Here is a 10,375-nt window from a genome sequence, read left to right on the forward strand (position 1 = left end):
GCCCCCCGAGTGCACAAATTTTTGTGCACCAGGCCTCTAGTCTATATATATAAAAGCCTAAGTGACCAGAACGACTGGTTGACTAGTCGCTATGATGCGCACTGACCACCAGGGAAGATGCTCAACGCAGGAGCTGCCCCCTAGTGGTCAGTGTGCTCCAACGGCCAGCCAACCTCCCCCTGTCCCTCCCCCCCAGACGGCAAACCTCCCATGTTCCCTCCCCCTTGCTGGCCTGGCCCTAGCCAGCAGCCAGCAGGCCCCAAGGCCCCGGCTGGCCCAACCCCAATCGGGACTGGGCGAGGTGGCTCCAATAGGCCCTGATCGCTGGCCAGGCCTAGGGACCCCATCCATGCAATAATTTTGTGCACCACACCTCTAGTGTTGAATAAGAGTGGTGAAAGCATACATTCCCTGTCTTGTTCCTGATTTCAAGGGGAAACTTGTATTTTTTGCCCATTTTGTATGATGTTGGCTGTGACTTGGTTATATATGGCCTTTATTACATTGAGGTATGTTTCCTCTATTCCCACTTTGCTGAGAGTTTTTATCATAAATAGATGCTAGATTTTATCAAATGTTTTTTCTATATCTATTGATATGATTATATAGTTTTTATCCTTCATTTTGTTTATGTTGTGTATCACGTTTATTGATTTTTGAATATTGTACCAACCTTGCATCCCCAAAATAAATCCCACTTGATCATGGTATAGGGTCTTTTTAATATATTGCTGGGTTTGGTTACTAATATTTGTTGAGGATTTTAGCTTCTGTGTTTATCAGGGATATTGGCTTATAATTTTCTTCTTTTGCAGTGTCTTTATCGGGTTTTCGAATTAGGATAATGCTGGCCTTGTAAAATGAGCTTGGGAATCTTCCCTTCTCTTAAATATTTGGAATAGTTTTAGAAGGCTAAGTGTTAGTTCTTCTCTGAATATTTGATAAAATTCGCCTGTGAAGCCATCCAGGATGTTCAGAGCTTTTGTTTATTGCGAGTTTTTTTTATTTTATTACTGCTTTGATTTCACTAGTTATAATCTGTGTATACAGATTCTCTGATTCTTCCTGATTTCGTTTTGAAGATTATATGTTTCTAAGAATTCATCATATTTTCCAGATTGTCCAATTTGTTGGCATATAGTTGTTCATAATATTTTATTACAGTCCTTTGTGTTTCTTTGGTGTCAGTTGTTACCTCTCTTAATTTCTGATTTCTGGTTTTATATCATTATGATCAGAGAGGATGCTTGACATGTTTTCAGTCTTCTTTTTTTGTCTTCTTATATCAATTAAATTCATTTGATCTAGTGTGTTATTTAAGACCAGCATCTTCTTATTTATTGTCTTTCTGGAAGACCTATCCATTGATACCAATTAATGTTAAAATCCCCTAATATGACTGTATTACTGTCAATCTCTCCCTTAATAGCCATCAAGATTTGCTTTATATATTTAGGTGCTCCTTTGTTGGGTACGAAATGTTTACAAGGTTTATATCTTGTTGGATTGCTCCCTTTATCATTATGTAGTGTCCTTCTTTGTCTCTTAAAGTCTATTTTATTAGATAGAAGTATTGCTATCCCAGCTTTTATGTTTTTCCACTTTTAACTATGTTCCTCTGTTTATTTGTTTCTCCTCCCCTCCCCCCCTTTAATAATTTTTGTAATACTGATTTGGTGGTGGTAACTCCTTTGGCTTTTTCTTGTCTGGAAAGCTCTTTATTTCTCCTTCAATTTTAAATGATAGCCTTGCTGGGTAAAGTAGCCTTGGTTGTATTTACTTGCTTTTCATTACTTTGAATATTTCATGCCAATCTCTTCTGGCTGGAAATATTTCTGTTGAGAAATCAGCTGACAGTCTTAAGGGAGGGTTCCATGTAGGTAACTAACTGTCTTTATCTTGCAATTTTTAAGATTCTTTGTCTTTAACCTTTGCCATTTTAATTATGACCTGTCTTGATGTGGGCCTTTTTTGAGTCCATCTTGTTCAGGACTCTGTACTTCCTGGACTATGTGACCAGGTTAGATAAGTTTTCTGTCATTATTTCTTCAAATAGGTTCTCATTTTCTTGCTCTCTTTTCCTTCTGGTACCCGTATTATGTTGTTACACTTCATGCTGTCCCAAGGTCCCTTAAACTTTCCTCATTTTTCTAAATTCTTTTTTTCTATTTGCTGCTCAGATTGGGTCTTTTTTTGACCTTGTTGTCCAATTTGCTGATTCGATCCTCTGCTTCATCCCACCTGCTGTTTATTCCTTCCAATGTATTCTTTATTTCACATATTGCATTCTTAATTTCTGACTGCTTCCTTTTTTATGGTTTCTGTGTCGTTTTTCATACTTTTGAGCATCCTTATAATTATTGCTTCGAACTGTGTATCTGATAAATTGCTTACCTCCACTTCATTTAGCTCTTCTGGAGTATTCTCTTATTTTTTCATTTGGAGCTTGTGTTTTTTTCTTCCCACTTTGGCTGCGTTTTTGTATTTGTTTCTATGTATTAGGTAGCTCTGCTATGCCTCCCAGTCTTGGTAGGATGGCCTTATTTAGTAGGTGTCTTGTGGGACCCAGCAGCACAGTCTCCCTGATCCCCTGAGGTGATTGATTGCTCTAGAAATGTCCCTTGTGCATTTTATATGCCCGCCCCCATTGTAATTGAGACTTAATTGCTGTTGGCTTGTTCATGAACTCAATCCTCACACTGACTGACTGTGAGGCTCAACCACCAACACAGCATGCAAGCTGCTGTATAGTTTATAAAATGATGTTCCATTTTAGTTTCATCAGCTACAACTTTGTGTATTGGAATAAACAGAAATAACCCAGCTGCAAGGGCAAGTGTTTTTCAAGAAAGAACTTGATTGTTATTCTAAAATTGGAATTACATTGAATGGCTTATACATTAAGAAGGAGCAGAAATATGTCTTCAATAATTTTTTTAAGGTAGTAGCTTATTTCTTTTTAATTGAGTTAATCCTGTCCTGGGCTTGGTTTGTATTTTTATTTGTTTTTCTTTTAAAATAAGAACTGATTCTAAGAAAGTAAAACTTTTTAGAGACAAAATTTTTGCAAAGGATTTATTACTGAATTTTGCTAACTTTCTTTTCCAAGGTATCTGATGGCCAAGAGTCTACACCACCAACACCTGCACCCACTTCAGGAATTGTGGGGGCCTTAATGGAAGTGATGCAGAAAAGGAGCAAAGCCATTCATTCTTCAGGTACATTTGCATGTGTACATGTATATTTAATAAATTTGAATGCTTGAGTTCTATTTTTTGTTTGTTTGTTTTATGACTCAGTCTTTGCTAGATTTTCCCTGCTATTGAATAACTTATTGTTATGGATTCCAGGGAGTATTTTAAAAGTTGTCCGTCACTGCAACTAGTCTCTCTAAAGCTTAATGGATGTCAGAACACCACAGCCATAACTATAACTTGGAAGAACTACTTTGGAAAAATGGCAATTTTGCTTTCTATAGTGGGTAATTCTTTCAGAATTCCTGGCAAACAACCTCTGAACAGTCTTGAGATTCCTGGGTCTCGTTCTTAACATTCCTGTGACATAAAGAATTTAGGAAGTTTTCCTGATTTGTGAGAGTTTAAACTAAGAAATTAGATAATTTCACTGTTCCTGGAGTTTGCGAAAGAATCCTAGTGTGTGTTTTTCTTTTCTTTTTTTGTCATTTCCTTAATAGGTTTATATGAATAAACTACTACCAGTCCTGAGCTTACTAATATTAATAAATATTGTAAATAAATATTGCTTTTTAAAACGAGCAAGCATATGGGTTTTGCTGATATAGGAGTTGAGGTTTAGCTTCCCCAGCATGATCAGATCTTTGTGCTTATTAAATCTATATTAACTCTCAATGGACCTCAATTTTCTTGTTCCATGGAGAGAATTCATAAATCCTATGACTGATGTGAAGATTAATTAAAATAAGATCCTTGAGCAACATTTGTTTTCCTTAAATTGGCATATTTCCATAATGTGTTACAAAGATAGGCTAATTCAGTCCACAAATATTTATTGTGGAATAATTATAAAATAAAAAAACAACAAAGATTCATGTTTTCATTCTAGTGAGAGAAAGACAATAAATAAAATAGAAAAAACATAGCATGTTAAATTATGGTGTATATATACATATATACATATATATGTATAAACTATAGAGAAGAGGAAGATACAGCGAGTTATATGCTATGGGAGGCAGTTTATTTTGCAATAGGGTGATGAGGCCTAGCTGAGGTGACAATTGAGAAAATACTAGAAGGAGTTCAGGGAGTGAACCATGTAGAAAACTGGCAAAGTGTGCTCAGGTGTCAGCCAGTACAAAGTCCCTGCAGTTGAGAAACAACAAAGGAGTCAGTATGACTAGAGCAAGGGTGGGAGGGGAAAAACACTGAGGAATGAAATAAGGTAGTAGGGGGCCAGTAGTAAGGCTTTGGAGGCCATGAATGTGATGGATGGTTCTTAACAGAGGAGTGGCAGTGATCCAAGGAAAAGACGATAGAGGTTTTAATCAGGTTGCTAGCATTAGTGAGAAGTAGTTGGACCTTGCTCATATTTAGAATGTGAAGATCACTGGTTTTGCTGATGGATTGAAAGTGAGGTTTGAAAAAATCCCAAGTTTTGACCTGAAAACTGAAAGGGTGAAATTTTCATTAACAGAGTGAGCAAAGATTTAGTGGAAGCAGCAGATTTGACAGGAAAGATTAGGAGTTTGGTTTTATACATATTAAATTTGAGATACTTATTAAAAAAGCAACTGTTGATATCAGTAGGCTTTTGGTTATCTGGGATTCAGGGGAGAGGTCTGGACTGTTAGTACAAATTTGCATGTCATTAAGATATACAAGGTATTTAAAGTTATGGAATTGGATGAGATCAGCAAAGAAGTGGAAGTAAATAGAGACGGTCTCTAAGGTCTGGGGCTGGAGAATGTGGTATATTAGAAGCCAGATGAAGAAATTTTTGGCCCTGGCTAGTGTGGCTCAGTTGGTTGGAGTGTCGTCTTGTGGTAGGTTGATTCCCATTTGAATGCTTATAGGAGGCAACTGGTCAATGTTTCTCTCTTTCTCCCTCTCCCTCTCTATTAAAAGAGAGAGAGAGAGAGAGAGAGAGAGAGAGAGAGAGAGAGAGAGAGAAATGGTTTTGAAGGAGGATAGGCTAATCATTTGCGTCAAATGTGTCTGATAGGTCAATAAATTAGGAATAGGGAGTGAAGCTCTACCTCTGGCAGTGGTAGGTCGTTGGTGACCTGGAAGGAGCAGGGTCTGTGGATTCAAGAAAGAATAGGAAGGTAGAAAGGGAGACTGGGTTTTGGAACTGGCTGCTCTGTTTCTTTTATGGCTTAGTGTGGATGAGATTCCTGCCTGTCACTGCAATCAGTAGCTTAGCAGTATAGTATGCTGATTGCAATTTTACAGCCTTTCCTTTAAAGATAATTATTAAAAAGATAATGTTTTTCTAGACTTGTTTCTCTGAATGTTTATTTAGAAAACCTTCACCTGCTAATTCACGTGCTAATCAGCAGATGACCAAATTTTTCTCCTGAAAACATGACTTTCTGACCCATTTGGTTCTAAAAAGTAGCTGAACTGTTCTTTCAAGACATAGCAGTTGATAGTGACATTACTATAAAAAGTATGATTACTGAAATTGATATTTGTTAGAATATTTTCTCACTCTCTTCTTTACTACCTGGTTGGGTGTTAGATAATAACTACCATAATTTGAACATCTGTAGTAAGTCTCAGTTTATCCACTTATGTATTCACACCACTAAGGTCACTTAAGGGTTTTGCTAAAAATTACCCTATAGTAAGTTTCTGTAAAGATATAAGTAACCATTATATAATAGCTATGTTGATGTGATGAATATATAGCATGGTTTTTACTTATTTTGGGGACCATCTCTTTTAACTGTTATTTAGCTGTGGTAGTACCTGATGATAGAATTGTTAGCTACTTTTTCCACACCATGCAAGCTGATAAATGCCTATATTCATCACCCTGTAAATGCACTTGATGCCTTCCTCCAGGTGAATTCTGTGAAGCATGCCTAGCAAAAGCTTTGGGGAGCAAATTTTTTCTCTTTTTAGTTATGTAAACGGAGAGATTAACTAACAAAGTTAATTGAACTCCTTTCCAAATAAAATCTGTAACAATTTAGAGCTAAGTCTCAATTACTTAATTATTGTTATTATTTTTGTATTCTTATTGTTGTAAAAGTGAAAACTTAGTTTGGGGCACAGGGACGATATCTTTGCTCTTATTTGGCTTTTGTTAATTTCCAAGTTCTAATTCTAGAGCTCAAGTACTTTGTAGAAGCCTTCAAACTATCTGTTTTACAGGCAAAAGGGTTATTCTGTTTTCTGTACCCGTAGCTCACATATGTCACATATTCAGTTTCTATTGGCGCTTTCCTAAATCATTATCAAATACAATTGCTCAGCCACTATTCTCACAAACTTGCCCTTTGTGGGTTTTATGAGGTATATAGTTTTTAAAAGGTCAGTAATTATGGGAAGTGGGTACATAATATAAAAGATTGCTCATAGAATTTGATGACATCTTAATATTTATTCATTCACTCAACATGCATTTACTGAGCAGCTTCGTGAAACATTCTGATGCTAAGAATTCAGTGATAAAAAGACAGGCAAGACCCTGTTTTAGAGCTTATATTCTAGTGTGAAGACAGGTCTGTAAACAAAATATAAGAATTTCAGGTAGTGATGCATATTATGAAGAAAATCAAGAGAGAGGGGGTTACTGATTGTGGTGGAGGGTTATACTTTCCATAGGGTGGTCTGGGTAGCCTCTCTGAAGAAGTGGTTTTTGAGTAAATCTACATGATGAGAAGACTCAGCCACACAGGAATAGTGACTGCAGAAGCTCTAAAACAAGAATAAATTTGTCATGTTTAAGGGACAGAAAGAAGGCCATGCGTCTAGCAACAGTGAATTGCAGGAGACGGCATATGAAAAAAGTTTGGGGGAGGGAAGAGACAATAACTGGGCAAATCATGTAGGGTCTTGTAGAGTGAGGTAACATCAAATTTTATTCAAATAACAGTAGTCAGCCACTTACATCAATAAAATTGTATTTTTAAAACTTAGAATTTAAATATCACTCCATTTGCTTTAAGGCAAATGGACTATAGAGTTGTAATATCCAAGCAAGATGTGATGGTGGTGTGGGAGCAATAGTGGAAGTGGAGGAAAGGAGCAGCCTTGATGGATTGGATGGGGGTGAAAACAGGAATCAATAATAACTTCTAGGTTTGGGGCCTAAACAGCGGAGAGACTGGTAATCATCAGGGTACAGACTAAGGTGGTGCGGGAAAAGCAGGTTGGAGAAGGAGATAAAACTTTAGAACTTTTGAGTTTGAGAATCCATGTAGACAATACCAGGCAGCAGTTGGATTTGCGCGATGCGAATCTAAAATTCAGAGAGGCCCAACCTAAATGTGACTTTACACGTAAAGAAACACACAGGTTGAAATTTGTAACATAAATACTAAGGGACCAGAACCCGTCTTCTGACTCCAGTTCTCATCTCTTACTCATCACTACACTCTTTAGATGCATTTTATTAGATTCATTTTTAACTATCTTAGTAACTAGATTCTTCAGGTATCAAATGGTTTGTGTTTCAGAAGTTGAATAATTGGAGAAATCACCCAAGAATTATGTAATATTTTATTTATACATAGGTTTTAATTGTCTCGATTTTCTTTTAGATGAGGATGAAGATGAAGATGAAGAAGAAGATTTTGAAGACGATGATGAGTGGGAAGATTGATCTATATATTATATATATATTTTTAAGGTGAAATACTAAACACTACTTTCTGTCTATGGATTCTGTAAAATTATCATGTAAATGTTCTACCAATTTGCTGTATATTTTTGTTGCCTTTTTTGCTTTTTTTTTATTAATCTGTGCAATACCTCATTTAATCTGTAAAGGTTTGTCATAATCCTCTACAAAGCTACTCCCTGTTCTTGTGTGCAAGTTTACACCAGGATGCTCACTTAATTTGTGAATATTTTTCATTCCATCAACAAGGGAGTTTAAATATTATATGTGAGACTGACAAAAACCTTAATGTAATTTAGTTATAATGCCAGAAGGAAAACACTATTTTCATACCCTACTTTTTCTGTACCTAAATTTTCTTATTAAAATCTAGTATAGCACTACATTTTTTTAAGTGATGCAAACCTTAGTTTATTTAGCCCCTTTATTTTGAACACAATGCTATATGAATGTTGAAGCTGATACATTGCACAGTTTTCTAGACATCACTACACTGATGCAGTTTCTCAAATTTTAGCAATATGCTCTACATAAAATCACCACAGAAATGCTAGTTAGGGAAAACAGTAACACACCTCTGACAGCAATATTGCCTGTTATGTAAAGCAGCGGCATTTGGAGGCTGGTATCATTAGGAGCCCTTACATACCTGTACTTGATTTGGCTCTTTTGGCAAAAATTTTAAAAATAATTTTGGTATTATTCTGAAATAAATGTTATTTAAATTATTGGAGTTTGGGGAATCGTGAATAATTTTCATATGAACTGAAGTCAACTACATTATGGTTACTTTACTATTTGGTTATGTATAGTATAAAAATTAGAACATTATAAAAATTATATGAGGTTAATAACTTTTATTTTGCAGTTTATATCGATTAAGGTATTCAAAAATAGCAGCCATAAGAATCTAATCTACTGTTGAACCCATTATGCTTTTTTTTTTTTAATTTTTATAATTTCTCAAGTTTTTTTATCAAATGTCAGGTGAAGGGTTACATTTTTCTTATAAGATTGCTTTTCCCAATGTCAAATTTCTTGAAAAAAACATAACCCAATGACAGATTTTTAAAAAAAATAAAATAAAAATTTGCAACCTGTACATTTGTTATGCACAGAAAAATGACATGTTAAAATTAGGGTTTCCTTGCCTCTCTACAATACACTAATTGCCTAAAGGTGGTTTTCATATTTGTAACACTAATTATAATACCTTCGTACTTTAAATTTTAGATAGAAAAATTATCTGATTTAAATAAGACATTTTTTTTTCTCACATTGAGTCATGCAGAATGTAGTTCCAAATGTATTTCATTACTGTAATCACAGTATCCAACTAAAAATTAAGCTCTCTAGAATTATACCGACCCAAATCTAGTATTGGCATGATCTTGACAGGCTGGACCTGCAAGATGTGGCTTGAATTTTAACCAGTTATCACATAACTTCTAGTGATCATGCATCTAGTTATCATAAGAAATAATTTAAAAGGTTTTGTTGCTAAAAGCAGTTAAGTGGTACAGTAAAACAGTTAAGTTATTCAAAGAATGTTACCTTCCTTGCAAGAGTAATTTAAGCACATGGGAAAGATTCTAGACTTTTTGTTCTTGCAGAAACAGTGCCCTCTGCTGCTGGAAACCTTTTTCTGCTTACTATAATTTCTATTGTGGCTTGAGCTCAGTTGAACCTGGTGTAGATGAGGCTAGACAACTACTAACCAATAAAATTAGGAATTTGTGCAAATGGTAAATAGAACATACTACTTATTTTAAGTAATATCAAACATTTTCCATTTTTTTCTTTTCAACATTATAAAAAACACTTTAAATATTCTAGAAATGTCTTTAAGGTAATGCCAATTTAAGATCTCTCTAACTTTTGGCCAAGGAATTCAGGGTTTTCCGCTAACTGTGGTATAATAACTATCAGGAGCTGCTCTGAGCAGAGGCTATGAATTCTTTGAGTTGTGAACACAATTTTAAACACTTAAGATGGGTAAAAAATTTGCCAAAGGTATTTGAGTTTATTCTTCCTTATTAAAGAAAAGGACTTGTTGTTGTTGTTGCACAAAGTCTAAGTTACTCTTGGTTGAAACACTGCAGCTGTGGAGTTCAGTCCGGGCATGAGGACTGAATCTGCGTTAGATGTAAAGGTTGCATGTTTCAGTCCTCCACCACCTTGCACTGTGGGCAGCACTGTACCTGTGCCTTGTCTGGAAGCCTCCTATATATCCTCCAGCTAAGTGATTGTCTGACAGCCTTCGCATTTAACAAACCAGCATGAGGCTTTTTAAATCTAAATGCTACGTGATATAGACAATTTCAGCTAGCCACATATTGTATGTATGAGATTCAAAATGACTTTCAATCATTCATTTCCATTTATCAACTGAAATTTTGTTTAGTATGTGAATTTCTTTTTGAAATGTATAGTGAATAGGATGTTGCACTGGTGGCAATTCATCATGGAACATAATAAAATTAATTTGACCCAAAAATATAAAATAGTGTGTTTTCATTTATTGTTAAGAGACTAAAAGTGAAGG

The 10,375-nt window shown here is 35.4% G+C and overlaps 1 protein-coding gene across 1 annotated transcript in view; it reads left to right on the forward strand.

The window, feature by feature from the left end:
- Window positions 1-10,329, forward strand: part of WASL (Wiskott-Aldrich syndrome-like) — a 76,148-nt gene extending 65,819 nt beyond the window's left edge. Inside the window, exons 10-11 of the mRNA XM_014530152.1 lie at window positions 3,110-3,218; window positions 7,751-10,329. Of these exons, the coding sequence (XP_014385638.1) occupies window positions 3,110-3,218; window positions 7,751-7,812 (171 nt within the window). The 3' untranslated portion in view covers window positions 7,813-10,329. The remainder of the gene's footprint in view (window positions 1-3,109; window positions 3,219-7,750) is intronic.
- Window positions 10,330-10,375: the final 46 nt, after the last annotated feature.

This window comes from Myotis brandtii, unplaced genomic scaffold (genome assembly GCF_000412655.1).
Source record: "Myotis brandtii unplaced genomic scaffold, ASM41265v1 scaffold726, whole genome shotgun sequence".
NCBI classification, from domain to species: Eukaryota; Metazoa; Chordata; class Mammalia; order Chiroptera; family Vespertilionidae; genus Myotis; species Myotis brandtii.